At 47.0% G+C, this 15,597-nt stretch overlaps 2 protein-coding genes across 2 annotated transcripts; both read left to right on the top strand.

Annotated features, from left to right (window-relative positions):
- The first annotated feature begins 499 nt into the window (after nt 1-499).
- On the top strand, nt 500-913 carry LOC111589755 (uncharacterized). Its single transcript, XM_023300643.1, has 2 exons — nt 500-574; nt 641-913. Exons 1-2 carry the CDS (start codon nt 500-502, stop codon nt 911-913), a joined length of 348 nt encoding a protein of 115 aa, XP_023156411.1.
- Nucleotides 914-13,604: 12,691 nt separating this feature from the next.
- Nucleotides 13,605-14,519, top strand: LOC100274995 (CASP-like protein 4B1). Its single transcript, NM_001149220.2, has one exon. It carries the CDS (start codon nt 13,680-13,682, stop codon nt 14,364-14,366), a length of 687 nt encoding a protein of 228 aa, NP_001142692.1. The 5' UTR covers nt 13,605-13,679; the 3' UTR covers nt 14,367-14,519.
- Nucleotides 14,520-15,597: the final 1,078 nt, after the last annotated feature.

Below are 15,597 nucleotides of genomic sequence, written 5' to 3'. Positions count from 1 at the left end.
TTGCACTAGCTGTAATGTTATACCGGTACTTACTATTTTTTTGTAGGAGATGAGGAAATATAGTTGGGAGAGTTACGACGACAAAGGAGAGGTGATGCGCATAATAGAGTCCAAGAGACTAATGGGACAGAAGATGTGTTGTGGATCTCAGCTCGTCGATTCGTATATTAACGATCGCATACGCGACATGCGTAGGTACGCAAAATTTGCCTTTTATGACAGCCCGAAGCGTGCAGAGTATAGGAGGTTGAAGGCGGCAGATGAGAAGAGAGCAAAGGATGCAAGCGAATGGGAAGCGGCTCGAGCCGAGAAACAGATGTTGGATAATCTTGCTGATCGTCTCAAGGGAAGTGAGTGAGAAAAATGATACTATAACTTTGTTAGTACTATTTATTTATCATGACTTTGCTAACTTATTTTTCTCATTATATTTGCAGAGATTGGATGTGGCGTAAACTATTTGGCCGATGAGGCGCATGCAAGATATGTTCAGGAAAAAATGGCGACGGTTGAGCTGATGGAGGAGGAGGAGGAGGACACATCTAGATTGAGTGAGCTTATCGCTCTCGCAGAGGCATGATTACATGGAGAAGAGGAGGACGGCACATCTAGGTTGAGTGAGCTCTTCGCACTAGCTGAGGCAGGATTACGTGCTCAAGAGGAAGAGGACGAGTTTATGTCTCAGGCCGCTGAAGAGGTAGAGGTGGCTTATTACAAGCAGAAGTCTGATGAGGCTGAGGCTGAGGATGAGCTATTCTCCCAAGCTACAGATGAAGTAGAAGCCAATTATTACAAGAGAACTGTTGACAAGTGTGATGCAGGACAATGCAGCAAGTGGAATGAGGTTGTCGTTGATGATTGCGCGACGGATGACTCCGAAGATGAGTTACTTATAGATTGTGATTCTGATTGAAGAAACTTGTAGCCTATTATGTAGTACTTTCATATCCAAAATAGTTTAGAACTCCGAAGATGAGTTACTTATTGCTTGTCATGTTTTTAACAATTCACAAAAAAATCGCAAGAGTTCCCCTTGTTTTATTAACAACCACAGTTCAAATAATCACATATTATAAGACATGACCACATTTCAACATACAATATATCACAAAATAACAGAGAATATAAAAACATCCACATGACATAGTGCTTCATACAATGTCCACAAAACATAGTCCAAAATACATCGTTCACATTACAACGTTTCCAGCATGAGTCTAAATCACAAAGTTTTCAGCATAAGACCAACATCACATAGTATTCATTTCCTCCTAGTCTTAACCTTGCCCTTGGCCCCAAGAGCGTCGGTGCCTGGAGTGTAAGGGTCACGTGGACGCCTTCTACGTGGTGTCAGCTGTGATGGTTGAGTTGTAGGAGCATCCTGCAACTGTGATGGTCCAATCTCCTCCTGACCTGCGGCGCCAGCGCCAGCGTCGTCGTGTTCGTCGTCGTCGTCGTCCTCGTCGTCGTGGGCCACGTCTTCAAACGTATCCCGCATCGATCGCGAGAAGCTCAGTCCAGCTGTAGATGGTCCAACTGCACAAATGGGACGCTGAACGTCCGGCTGCATAGGAGGCACAAGCAGCTGCACGTCAACGCTCGCTAGAGACCGGCATCCACAATGAGTCGCTGCACGACGAAGACAACGTGATACCCTCTGTAATTGAAAGATGAGTTACAAACATATGTTAGAACATACAAATAAACAAGTTTTCTTTTAAACATTCATACTCACTGATAGTAACGAAAGCGTAGTACTGTCTGAAGTTCTCTATGAGATATGCTCAAGTTCAACAACAGATACTGAAAGGGAAATGTGCCCTTGGGCCATTTCTATAAGATTTTGGTGATTAAGTGCCCAACACACATTAAGGGAATGAGTATATGCCAATTGATGGATAAAGTGCAAATCAACACAAAGGTATGATTCTAGACTTAGTACATTGGTTTTTGTGTACTAACTTATTTGTCTAAGTGCTAGAATCAGAGAAAATACAATTGGAAAAGACTTGGCTCGAGCAGCCAAGACTCTGCTCAGTCTGGGTGCACCGGACTGTCCGGTGGTGCACCGGACAGTGTCCGGTGGTGCACCGGACAGTGTCCGTTGTGCCAGGCTGGCGTCTCGTCAACTGGCAGCTCTCGGGTCTTGACGACGACGTACGGTTATAAATCACCGGACTGTCCGGTGAGTCGGTTGCGGTGAAGTCGTCGCTCCCGGGAAATAGGTCAATAGCGTACGACTATAATTCACCGGACTGTCTGGTGAGCCAACGGTCGGCCGAGCCAACGGTCGGCCATGCAATCCGCGCGTGACGCGTGGCCGAGCCAACGATCAGATGGGGGCACCGGACTGTCCGGTGTGCACCAGACACTGTCCGGTGCGCCAACGACTCCAAATCTTCAACGGTCGGCTGTGCCAGAATAGGAAAGCAATCAGCACCGGACTGTCCGGTGCACCACCCGATAGAAGGCAAGGATTGTCTTCCTGGATTGCTCTCAACGGCTCCTAACTGCCTTGGGGCTATAAAAGGGACCCCTAGGCGCATGGAAGAGTACACCAAGCATACTTTGAGTATTCTTAATCATTCACACTCCGTCTTTGCGCACTCGATTGACATTCTTAGTGATTTGAGCTCCGTTCTAGTGGTGAACTTTGTGCTATTCATTTGAGCTCAAGTCTTGGCTGTGTGTGTGCGTATTGCTGTGGATTTGAGTGTGTTGCTTCCCTCTCTTACTCTAGTGCTTTCACTTTGATCCTTATTGTAAGGGCGAGAGACTCCAAGTTGTGGAGATTCCTCGCAAACGGGAAAGAGTAAAGTAAAGAAGAACACCGTGGTATTCAAGTTGATCATTGGATCACTTGAGAGGAGTTGAGTGCAACTCTCGTCCATTGGGACGCCACAACGTGGAGTAGGCAAGTGTTATACTTGGCCGAACCACGGGATAAATCCTCGTGTCTCTTGTGCTTGTTCTCATTGTGTCTATTGTGTTTCACAAGAGCTCTCCTTAGCCACTTGATTTCATTGTGCTAACACTTAATCAAGTTTTGTGGCTATAAGCTTTAAGTTTTTACAGGATCACCTATTCACCCCCCCTCTAGGTGCTCTCAATTGGTATCAGAGCCGTTCTCTTCATGCAAGGGACTAATCGCCCAAAGAGATGGATCCTAAGGGCAAGGGGATGGTGGTCAACGATAAGGAGAAGGAATCCGTCTTCAACAAGCCGAGGGACGACAAAGCCAATGACTCCGGCTCGAGTCAAAAGAAGAAGGACGGGAAGAAGAAGAGGCGCATCAAGAAGATTGTCTACTACGCCAGCGACGAATCCTCTTCTTCCTAAAAGGACGACGAATACAAGGAGAAAAAGAAATCGGTTAATTCGAACTTTTCCTTTGATTACTCTCGTATTCCACAAAATTCCAATGCTCATTTGCTTTCCATTCCTCTTGGTAAACCCCCACACTTTGATGGAGAGGACTACAGATTTTGGAGTCACAAAATGCGTAGCCACTTGTTTTCTCTTCATCCAAGTATATGGGAGATAGTAGAAAATGGAATGCAATTTGATAGTACGGATAGTACCTTGTTTATCAATGAACAAATTCACAAAAATGCACAAGCTACCACTGTTCTTTTAGCATCTTTGTGCAGGGAAGAGTATCATAAGGTGAGCGGCTTGGATAATGCCAAGCAAATTTGGGACACCCTCAAGATCTCACATGAGGGGAATGACGCCACCATGATCACCAAGATGGAGTTGGTGGAGGGCGAACTAGGAAGGTTCGCAATGATCAGGGGGGAGGAGCCAACCCAAACGTACAACAGGCTCAAGACCCTGGTCAACAAAATAAGGAGCTATGGAAGCACGAGATGGACGGACCCCGACGTCGTCCGACTTATGCTAAGGTCCTTCACTGTCCTTGATCCTCATCTTGTAAACTCTATTCGTGAAAATCCTAGGTACACCAAGATGACGCCCGAGGAAATACTCGGAAAGTTCGTAAGCGGGCGAATGATGATCAAGGAGGCGAGATATGTTGATGGGGCGTTGAATGGCCCAATGCCGATTCACGAGCCTCAAACCGTTGCTCTCAAGGCAACAAGTAGCAAGGAGGCGCTACCTAGCAAGGTGGCGCAAATTGAGGCGGCCGGGCTAAATGAGAATGAGATGGCCCTCATCATCAAGCTCTTCAAGACGGCGCTCAAAGGTCGCAAGGAGCATCCCAACAAGAGCAAGACGAAGGGAAAGCGCTCCTGCTTCAAGTGTGGTAAGATTGGTCACTTTATTGCTAACTGACCTGATAATGATAGTGACCAGGAACAAGGAAAGAATGGGAAGAGAGAAAACAAGAAGGTTTACAAGAAGGCTAAGGGCGAGGCACACCTTGGAAAAGAGTGGGACTCGGATTGTTCTTCGTCCGACTCCGACGATGAAGGACTCGCCGCCACGGCCTTCAACAAATCGTCTCTCTTCCCCAACGAGCGTCACACCTGCCTCATGGCAAAGGAGAAGAAGGTAAGTACTCGAAGTACTATTACGTATGTTTCTTCGAGTGATTATGAGTCTAGTGATGATGAAGTAGACTACGCAAGCTTGTTCAAAGGTTTAGATAGAACTAAAATTGATAAGATCAATGAATTAATTGATGCCTTGAATGAGAAAAATAGATTGTTAGAGAAGCAAGAGGATCTTTTATATGAAGAGCATGATAAATTTGTAAGTGCGCAAAATTCTCTTGCTTTAGAAGTTAAAAGAAATGAAATGCTTTCATGTGAATTATCTACTTGTCATGAGTCTATTTCTAGTCTAAGGGGTATTAATGATGATTTACATGCTAAGCTAGAAGTAGCAAATAGATCTAGTTCTTGTGTAGAACATGTAGTGATTTGCAATAGGTGTAAAAGACTTTAATGTTGATGCATGTGTTGAGCACCTTACTTCTATTGCAAAATTAAATGATGAAGTGGTTAGTCTTAATTAATGCCCAACTTAAGACTAGCAAGAATGACTTTGATAAACTAAAATTTGCAAGGGATGCCTACACTATTGGTAGACACCCCTCAATTAAGGATGGGCTTGGCTTTAAGAAGGAAGCCAAGAACTTAACATGCCAAAGGACTCCCATTTTCATCAAGGAAAAAGGGAAGGCTCCTATGGCTGGTAGTAGTCAAAAGAATCATGCATTTATTTATGACAAAAAAATTTCTAGAAATGGTTATCATAATAGGAGTTATAATGCTTATGATTCAAATGCCATGATTGCTTCAAGTTCTTCCTATGTGCATGGTAGGAATATGCCTAGGAGAAATGTTGTTCATGAACCTAGGAAAGCAAGTAATGAACCTTCTACAATTTACCATGCTTGCAATGCTTCCTTTGCAATTTGTAGAAAGAATAAGAAAGTGATTGCTAGGAAATTAGGGGCAAAATGCAAGGGGGATAAAACTTGCATTTGGATCCCTAAGGCTATTGTCACTAACCTTGTAGGACCCAACAAGAGTTGGGTACCTAAGACCCAAGCCTAATTTGCCTTGCAGGTTTATGCATCCGAGGGATCAAGCTGGATTATCGACAACAGATGCACAAACCACATGATGGGGGAGAAGAAGATGTTCACCTCCTACGTCAAGAACAAAGATTCCCAAGATTCAATCATATTTGGTGACGGGAATCAAGGCAAGGTTAAAGGACTAGGAAAAATAGCTATTTCATCCGAGCATTCCATCTCTAATGTGTTTTTAGTTGAATCGCTTGGGTATAACTTGTTGTCCGTTAGTCAATTATGTAATATGGGGTATAATTGCTTATTTACAAATGTAGATGTGTCTGTCTTTAGAAGGAGTGATGGTTCATTAGCTTTTAAGGGTGTACTAGACGACAAACTCTATTTAGTTGATTTTGCAAAGGAGGAGGCCGGTCTAGATGCATGCTTAATTGCTAAGACTAGCATGGGCTGGCTGTGGCATCGCCGTCTAGCACATGTGGGGATAAAGAACCTTCACAAACTTCTAAAGGGAGAACATGTGTTAGGTCTAACAAATGTAACTTTCGAAAAAGATAGACCTTGTGCAGCTTGTCAAGCAGGTAAACAAGTGGGAAGTACTCATCATAGCAAAAATGTGATGACCACATCAAGACCTTTGGAGTTACTTCATATGGACCTCTTCGGACCCGTCGCCTATCTCAGCATCGGGGGAAGTAAGTATGGTCTTGTTATTGTTGATGATTTTTCCCGCTTCACTTGGGTATTCTTTTTGCAGGATAAATCTAAAACCCAAGGGACCCTCAAGCGCTTCCTAAGGAGAGCTCAAAACGAGTTTGAGCTCAAGGTGAAGAAGATAAGGAGCGACAACGGGTCCGAGTTCAAGAACCTTCAAGTGGAGGAGTACCTTGAGGAGGAAGGAATCAAGCACGAGTTCTCCACTCCCTACACACCACAGCAAAATGGTGTGGTAGAGAGGAAGAACATGACGCTCATAGATATGGCGAGGACGATGCTTGGAGAATTCAAGACGCCCCAGCGGTTTTGGTCGGAAGCTGTGAACACAGCTTGCCACGCCATAAACCAAGTCTACCTTCATCGCCTCCTCAAGAAGATGTCGTATGAACTCCTAACCGGTAACAAACCCAATGTGTCATACTTTCGTGTATTTGGGAGCAAATGTTATATTCTAGTGAAGAAAGGTAGAAATTCTAAGTTTGCTCCCAAAGCTGTAGAAGGGTTTTTGTTAGGTTATGACTCAAATACAAAGGCGTATAGGGTCTTCAACAAATCATCGGGTTTGGTTGAAGTCTCTAGCGATGTTGTATTTGATGAGACTAATGGCTCTCCAAGAGAGCAAGTTGATCTTGATGATGTAGATGAATATAATGTTCCAACTGCCGCAATACGCACCATGGCGATTGGAGATGTGCGACCACAGGAACAAAAGGAGCAAGATCCACCGTCTTCCTCAACAATGGTGCATCCCCCAACTCAAGACGATAAACATGTTCATCAAGAAGACACGTGTAATCAAGGGGGAGCACAAGATGATCAAGTTATGGAGGAAGAAGCACCACAAGCCCCTCCAACTCAAGTTCGAGCGACGATTCAAAGGAATCATCCCGTCAACCAGATTTTGGGTGATATTAGCAAGGGAGTAACTACTCGTTCTAGATTAGTTAATTTTTGTGAGCATTACTCTTTTGTCTCTTCTATTGAGCCTTTCAGGGTAGAAGAGGTCTTGCTAGATCCGGACTGGGTGTTGGCCATGCAGGAAGAGCTAAATAACTTCAAGAGAAATGAAGTTTGGACACTGGTGCCACGTCGAAAGCAAAACGTTGTGGGAACCAAGTGGGTGTTCCGCAACAAGCAAGACGAGCACGGAGTGGTGACAAGGAACAAGGCTCGACTTGTGGCAAAAGATTATGCCCAAGTCGTAGGTTTGGACTTTGAGGAGACTTTTGCTCCTGTGGCTAGGCTAGAGTCCATTCGCATTCTGTTAGCCTATGCCGCTCACCATTCTTTCAGGTTGTTCCAAATGGATGTGAAGAGCGCTTTCCTCAATGGGCCAATCAAGGAGGAGGTGTACGTAGAGCAATCCCCTGGCTTTGAGGATGAACGGTACCCCGACCACATGTGTAAGCTCTCTAAGGCGCTCTATGGACTTAAGCAAGCCCCAAGAGCATGGTATGAATGCCTTAGAGACTTTTTAATTGCTAATGCTTTCAAGGTTGGGAAAGCCGATCCAACTCTTTTCACTAAGACATGTGATGGTGACTTATTTGTGTGCCAAATTTATGTTGATGACATAATATTTGGTTCTACTAACCAAAAGTCTTGTGAGGAGTTTAGCAGGGTGATGACTCAAAAATTTGAGATGTCGATGATGGGCGAGTTGAACTACTTCCTTGGGTTCCAAGTGAAGCAACTCAAGGATGGCACCTTCATTTCCCAAATGAAGTACACGCAAGACTTGATCAAGCGGTTCAGGATGAAGGACGCCAAGCCCGCAAAGACTCCAATGGGAACTGACGGACACGTCGACCTCAACAAAGGAGGTAAGTCTGTTGATCAAAAAGCATACCGGTCTATGATAGGTTCCTTGCTTTACTTATGTGCTAGTAGACCGGATATTATGCTTAGCGTATGCATGTGTGCTAGATTTCAATCCTATCCAAGGGAGTGTCACTTAGTGGCTGTTAAGCGAATTCTGAGATATTTAGTCGCTACGCCTTGCTTCGGGATCTGGTATCCAAAGGGGTCAACCTTTGACTTAATTGGATATTCAGACTCCGATTATGCTGGATGCAAGGTTGATAGGAAGAGTACATCGAGGACGTGCCAATTCTTAGGAAGGTCCCTGGTGTCGTGGAGTTCAAAGAAACAAACTTCCGTTGCCCTATCCACCGCTGAGGCCGAGTATGTTGCCGCAGGACAGTGTTGCGCGCAACTACTTTGGATGAGGCAAACCCTCCGGGACTTTGGCTACAATCTGAGCAAAGTCCCACTCCTATGTGATAATGAGACTGCTATCCGCATGGCGGACAATCCTGTTGAACACAGCCGCACAAAGCACATAGGCATCCGGCATCACTTTTTGAGAGACCACCAGCAAAAGGGAGATATCGAAGTGTTTTATGTTAGCACCGAGAACTAGCTAGCCGATATCTTTACCAAGCCTTTAGATGAGTCAACCTTTTGCAGGCTGCGTAGTGAGCTTAATGTCTTAGATTCGCGTAACTTGGATTGATTTATAGCATACATGTGTCTTATGCTTTGATCATGTTCCTTTATGCATATTGTTGTTTATTTATGGTGCTCAAGTTGTACAAGCACTCCCCGGACCTCAAAAGTCCATGTGTGAGTGATGCACATATTTAGGGGGAGATGTGCTACAACCTGACCCTTTGAGACTAACCATGTGCTTGAGTTTACTTGATTTAGTTTCAAAGGTGGATTGAAAGGGAAGTTGGACTTGGACCATGAAAGACTTCCACTGCACTCCGATGAAAGAGTAACTAACTCCAAGTTCATCTTCATGCTCTTATTGCCTTTTTGATCTTAATTGAAGATTTTTGGTGAGGCAATGGGGTTCAAGGGCCAAAGATGATCCCGTTTTGGTGCTTAATGCCAAAGGGGGAGAAATTAAGGCCAAAGCAAGAAATGGATCAGCTACCACCTGAGAATTTTGAAAATAGTAGAGTAGAGCTTTTGTTTTAACAAAATACTCTTATTGTCTTGTCAAAAGTTGGTCTCTTGTGGGGAGAATGTTTGATTATGGGGAAAAGGGGGAGTTTTTGAATCTTTGATCAATTTCTCTTGGAATACCTCTCTCTATGCCTCAACAAGTGAATTTGACTTAGAGATAGGAAATTGGGTTTGATTTGCAAAAACAAACCAAGTGGTGGCAAAGAATGATCCAAATATGCCAAATTTGAATCAAAACAAATTTGTGTTCTCATTTGCATTGATGTTGCACTTCTTTTAGTTGCTTTTTGTTGTGTTGGCATAAATCACCAAAAAGGGGGAGATTGAAAGGGAAATGTGCCCTTGGGCCATTTCTATAAGATTTTGGTGATTAAGTGCCCAACACACATTAAGGGAATGAGTATATGCCAATTGATGGATAAAGTGCAAATCAACACAAAGGTATGATTCTAGACTTAGTACATTGTTTTTGTGTACTAACTTATTTGTCTAAGTGCTAGAATCAGAGAAAATATAATTGGAAAAGACTTGGCTCGAGCAGCCAAGACTCTGCTCAGTCTGGGTGCACCAGACTGTCCGGTGGTGCACCAGACAGTGTCTGGTGTGCCAGGCTGGCGTCTGGTCAACTGGCGGCTCTCGGGTCTCGACGGTGACGTACAGTTATAAATCACTGGACTGTCCGGTGGTGCACCGGACTGTCCGGTGAGCCAACGGTCGGCCGAGCCAACGGTCGGCCGCGCAATCCGCGCGTGACGTGTGGCCGAGCCAACGGTCAGATGGGGGCACCGGACTGTCCGGTGTGCACCAGACAGTGTCCGGTGCGCCAATGGCTCCAAATCTTCAACGGTCGGCTGCGCCAGAATAGGAAAGCAATCAGCACCGGACAGTGTCCGGTGGTGCACCAGACTGTCCGGTGCACCACCCGACAGAAGGCAAGGATTGCCTTCCTGGATTGCTCTCAATGGCTCCTAGCTGCCTTGGGGCTATAAAAGGGACCCCCTAGGCGCATGGAGGAGTACACCAAGCATACTTTGAGTATTCTTAATCATTCACACTCCGTCTTTGCGCACTCGATTGGCATTCTTAGTGATTTGAGCTCCGTTCTAGTGGTGAACTTTGTGCTATTCATTTGAGCTCAAGTCTTGGCTGTGTGTGTGCGTATTGCTGTGGATTTGAGTGTGTTGCTTCCCTCTCTTACTCTAGTGCTTTCACTTTGATCCTTATTGTAAGGGCGAGAGACTCCAAGTTGTGGAGATTCCTCACAAACAGGAAAGAGTAAAGTAAAGAAGAACACCGTGGTATTCAAGTTGATCATTGGATCACTTGAGAGGAGTTGAGTGCAACTCTCGTCCATTGGGACGCCACAACATGGAGTAGGCAAGTGTTATACTTGGTCGAACCATGGGATAAATCCTCGTGTCTCTTGTGCTTGTTCTCACTGTGTCTATTGTGTTTCACAAGAGCTCTCCTTAGCCACTTGATTTCATTGTGCTAACACTTAATCAAGTTTTGTGGCTATAAGCTTTAAGTTTTTACAGGATCACCTATTCACCCCCCTCTAGGTGCTCTCAGATACGAGCATAGAGTTTCCCTATTCACAAGTTAGAACATTAGGATGCACAAAATTAGACATAAAGCATTGAATTGAAATCTCTAATTTTAGTAAAGAAATAGGTACCACTCTGTCAAGGATTGGAGCAGCCTCAATTTGGGACCCGTGCCGAGCAGCTATGTCGAATGCAGTGTCTTTGTCGTCTGACGATTCTTGCTCTGCATAGTCTGCAGTTGTCCACTGTCCCTTAAGCTTGCACCTAGTCACACCAGCATACCAAATCAAATACCTTCGGAAGTGGTAGTTTGTGTGTGGCTGGTCGTTGACATAGTTTAGATCCCCCTGCTGTTCCCATTCATCAATATAATCACGGTGGTGGGTCTCGAAGTCCGTGACCTTCTTTTGCCTCTGTCTGTCGAACCTGCAAAAGTTAGACACATATATTAGTAACTCATTGCATATTAGAAATAATAGTTAGAATAACAAGTGGATATAGTCACTCAGTTATGAAGTTCTATTGAAGTCGAGAAGGGCCCCACCGGAAACTCCTGTCGCAATCCGAACTGTCGAGCAACTCTGTGGGGCAAGTGGTACTCAACAACATAAAAACAAATGAGGGGACACCTCATTAGGTAGATGTCCTCGTCTATTGAGCACACGCTGCTCAACTGTATGCTGGTGAAATATGGATCAAGATACGGTTGCCAGGTCAACTGGAAAAGTACTAGAAATCACATATAAGTTTATAGTCATATAAGATACGGTTACTAGGATGATCCTGAACTGGATCCTGGGTCAATGGGATCTCTTGGGGGGTACCACCGGATTAGAAGCCCCACAAACGCCAGGAAGAGGACAAGAAATCTCATACTCGTGCGGCCCCGATTGAGCATCGGGCACAACAACCACTTCTTCCGGAAGCTCTACCAAAGGAGCTTCAATACGAGATGCATTTGGCATTTGTGGAGACAACCCGACTGGAGCATCGCAATGACTAACATATAACTTTTGAACAACCACATCCAAACATGGTGGAACCATCGTCTTCACAATTCTTACATATCTCACCCAGTCATCTTATGAGGCAATGGAGATCAACCGTCGGACAACTGTTCCATATGTAATATGGGACAACAAACCCTGGATTGATATTCTAGGGTCGTTTATGTTGCACCTAATCTCCTCACAAGCTCGAGCGAAAATCTTGTCAAAAGATGGTCTTTCATCGAACATCATGGTCACGATCTTCATACCAGCAAAACGAACATTCCCATAAGCATCTATCTTCACGCTTCCTCCATGGTATAGTGTCACTAGGGTGTCCATCTATTGCAAACACATTACTAACTCAATATCCATTAAATATGGTATCTGACTAACACTATCAAGTAAAAAAATGGGCAGCACCTCCCCTATATGGTCAAGTTTCTAAAACCTGCAGATAAACCGATGGCTGAACATATAAAAGTACTAAACTAAATAAACCCTAAGCTAAATAAATGCTAAACAATGTTAATTAACTCTAACTTCTACCTTACAAGTAAACCATAAACCTTAAACTATGCTACAAAATTAATGACTACTCACTAACGACTAAACCTAACTCATTAATAATTAAAAATGGCACATGGCATGAGAACTAATTTAAATAACTTATAAATAACATGTAAACAATAACTAAAAACTAACTAAACAATTAATATCAAATAAATACGTATAAATTATTTTAAAATTTAAAAAATACCTTGGACAGCCGCCGGCGGCTCGGGCGGTGGCGCGGGCGCGCGAAGGGTCGGTCGGCGGGGAGCAGGGGGCCGGGCGGCGTTGCGGGCGGCGCGCCGAGGAGCAGGGGGTCGGTCGGCGACGAGCAGGGGCCAGGCGACGCTCGGGCGGCACGACGGGGAGCAGGGTGGTAGGCGGCGTCGCGGTGAGCGACGCGAGGCACAGGGACCTCGGGCGGCGCGACGCGGGGGACGGCGGGCGGCGCGGCGCGGGGGCCTCAGGTGGGCGGCGGGACAGCCTGTGGCGCAGGGGAACGACAGAAAGGAAGAAGAAACGGCTCGGACGCTTATGTCATAGCTCGGTGCCAAGATCTGTGGCACCGAGCTAGGCGCCACGTCGGCTACCGCGTCAGCCAGCTCGGCGCCACAGATCACGGTGCCGAGATGTGTTATCTCGGCGCCACATCCCATGGCGCCGAGCTTTGGGTCCAAAATTGTATATAAAATTTCTGGGGGTCCAAACGTAAACATTTTTTGAAAATAGGGCTGAAAAAGAAAAAATTCAGTCCGTATGCCGGCTACAGGAGGCAAAAATCGCCACAGCGCTGCCCCTAGCAGGGCTCCTACGTGGAGGTCCGCTTCTCTCCCCCTTGTTGTGGCGTGCGTGCGACTGCCCTCCAAGTACTGTTGACGTGGGCCCACTTTCAATTATTAGTAGAAGAAAAATTAATAGTAGATGAAAAGTATGTATAGAAAATGATATTTTATGTTGTAGTGGGGTATAGTGGAATAATTTAGGGGGAACCGCTGCAGGAGATGAAGAAGTAGATGATAAAATGTTGATGATGTGACGTAAAAAGTGATATAGGGGAAGAATTTTAGAGAGAACAACCTAAGTAAAACTGTTGATGACAGCAACTGCTTGCAGGGTGAATTGGGTGCTTGCTTACGCAGGAAAGAGGGCTTAATCAGACACCTGGGCAACATATCTGATAAGCTATTTTCCTGGTCTGGCACGAAGATTGTATAGGTTGGCGGTTGCTTAACACGCGACGCAACGCAAGGCTGTACACAAAGGCCCAAAAAAAGCAAGAAAAGCAGCCATCAACAAAAGCAAGACGCGATTCGCTCTCCATCCATCACCACTTTCTTCGTTAATCGTTACATTTAGCTGGCCCTCTGTATGTAGCATTTGCTTCCCCGCTAAGAAGGCATGGACCTGGACATCATGGCGATGCCCACCACGCCCAAAGCCACCACCAGCAGCCCCGCCGCGTACTACGTCGCCAAGCCTCCTCCTCCTCCTCCTCTGGGCTACGCGGTTCACAACAAGGCGGCGGCGGCGGCCTACGATTCCTACGACGGCCGACACGGCGGCATGGTCGCCACCACCACCACCACCCGGTCGTCCTCCTCGGCGGCGCGCCACCACCACCACCACCACCACCACCAGCAGCCGGCGGGAGCGCGGGCGCTGGACGGGGTCCTGCTGCTGCTGCGCGCGGCCGCGTCGGTCATGGCGTTCGTGGCCGTCGCGCTCGTCGCGTCCTGCCGCCACGGCGACTGGATGGAGTTCGCGCGCTACCCGGAGTACCGGGGCCTCCTGGGGGCCTCCGCGCTCGCCTGCGCCTACTCCGCCGCGCAGGCCACCCGTGGCTTCCGCCGGATGCGCGCCTCCGGGAGAGCGGGTGGCGGCCTCGCGGATTTCGCCGGCGACCAGGTGGTGGCGTACCTGCTCATCACGGCGTCGGCGGCGGCTCTCCCCATCACCCTCCGCATGAGATCCGCCGTACTCAACGTCTTCACGGACGCCATGACGGCCGCCATCAGCCTGGCTTTCATAGCCTTTGCGGCGCTCGCCTTGTCCGCCGTGCTCTCCGCCGCCGCGCAACCATACTAGTAGCAGTTCGCAGTACACGGCCACATCCTCACACTCATTATACTGCTGGTTACAACGTGAGTGATGCATCGTATAAACAACCACAATACCTAATGCAGTCATGTAAACCACTTTTTTTTCAATATAATACTAGCCCGCAACAATTTTCCCCAACCTCTCTCTCTCTCAATTAAAAAGGAACATATGTCGTGCAAACATTGATGTGTTTTTAAAAATGTTTTTTTTTCAAAACAATTCTTCCATCTCCTTCTATATACTATTTTTTAAAAGGTTGTGCTGGGCTGCTGGCACATAAAGCCCATACGCCAGGCCTGATCTAGGCTGCTCTGTGTGAAACCTAGGCCCATAAACATCAGGGCCCGTGCATTCCAGACAGGCCCATCATCTTCATCTTTTGCTGGGAAAGTTCAAGTCGGAGTCCCAAACCTCGCATCGCATTTCCCCGCATCCGCAGCTCACATCGCTCCCCCGAACCCGAACCCAAATCCCAAGCAACCACTTCGTCGACCATGGGGCAGGGCACTCCGGGAGGAATGGGCAAGCAGGGCGGCGCCGGCGACCGCAAGCCGGGGGACGCCGGCGACAAGAAGGACAAGAAGTTCGAGCCGCCGGCCGCGCCCTCCCGCGTCGGCCGGAAGCAGCGCAAGCAGAAGGGCGCCGAGGCGGCCGCGCGCCTCCCCAACGTCGCGCCGCTCTCCAAGTGCCGACTCCGCCTCCTCAAGCTCGACCGGGTCAAGGACTACCTCCTCATGGAGGAGGAGTTCGTCGCCGCTCAGGAGCGCCTCCGCCCCCAGGAGGACAAGGCCGAGGAGGACCGATCCAAGGTCGACGACCTCCGAGGCACCCCCATGAGCGTCGGATCCCTCGAGGAGATCATCGACGAGAGCCACGCCATCGTCTCCTCCTCCGTCGGACCCGAGTACTATGTCGGCATCCTCTCCTTCGTTGACAAGGACCAGCTCGAGCCGGGGTGCTCCATCCTCATGCACAACAAGGTTTGTCCGGAGCGGATCTAGCATCCTCGATCTAAATGTCTCACTCCTTTCCTCCTACCGATCTAGTGCTAGCTGCTCACTGGCTGAAGGGTGTTCGGTAATCTCTGTTCTCTGTTGTTAGGCTGGGGATTTGTGGAATTAGTTAGGCGGATTTCATTCACATAAACTAGGCAAAACCACGAAAGTTAGATTTATCAGCATACTATGCATATGCTGTGCAATCACCCACCATTAAT

This window comes from Zea mays, chromosome 7 (genome assembly GCF_902167145.1).
Source record: "Zea mays cultivar B73 chromosome 7, Zm-B73-REFERENCE-NAM-5.0, whole genome shotgun sequence".
Classification (NCBI taxonomy): Eukaryota; Viridiplantae; Streptophyta; class Magnoliopsida; order Poales; family Poaceae; genus Zea; species Zea mays.
This window is presented reverse-complemented; position numbering and strand designations above follow the sequence as displayed.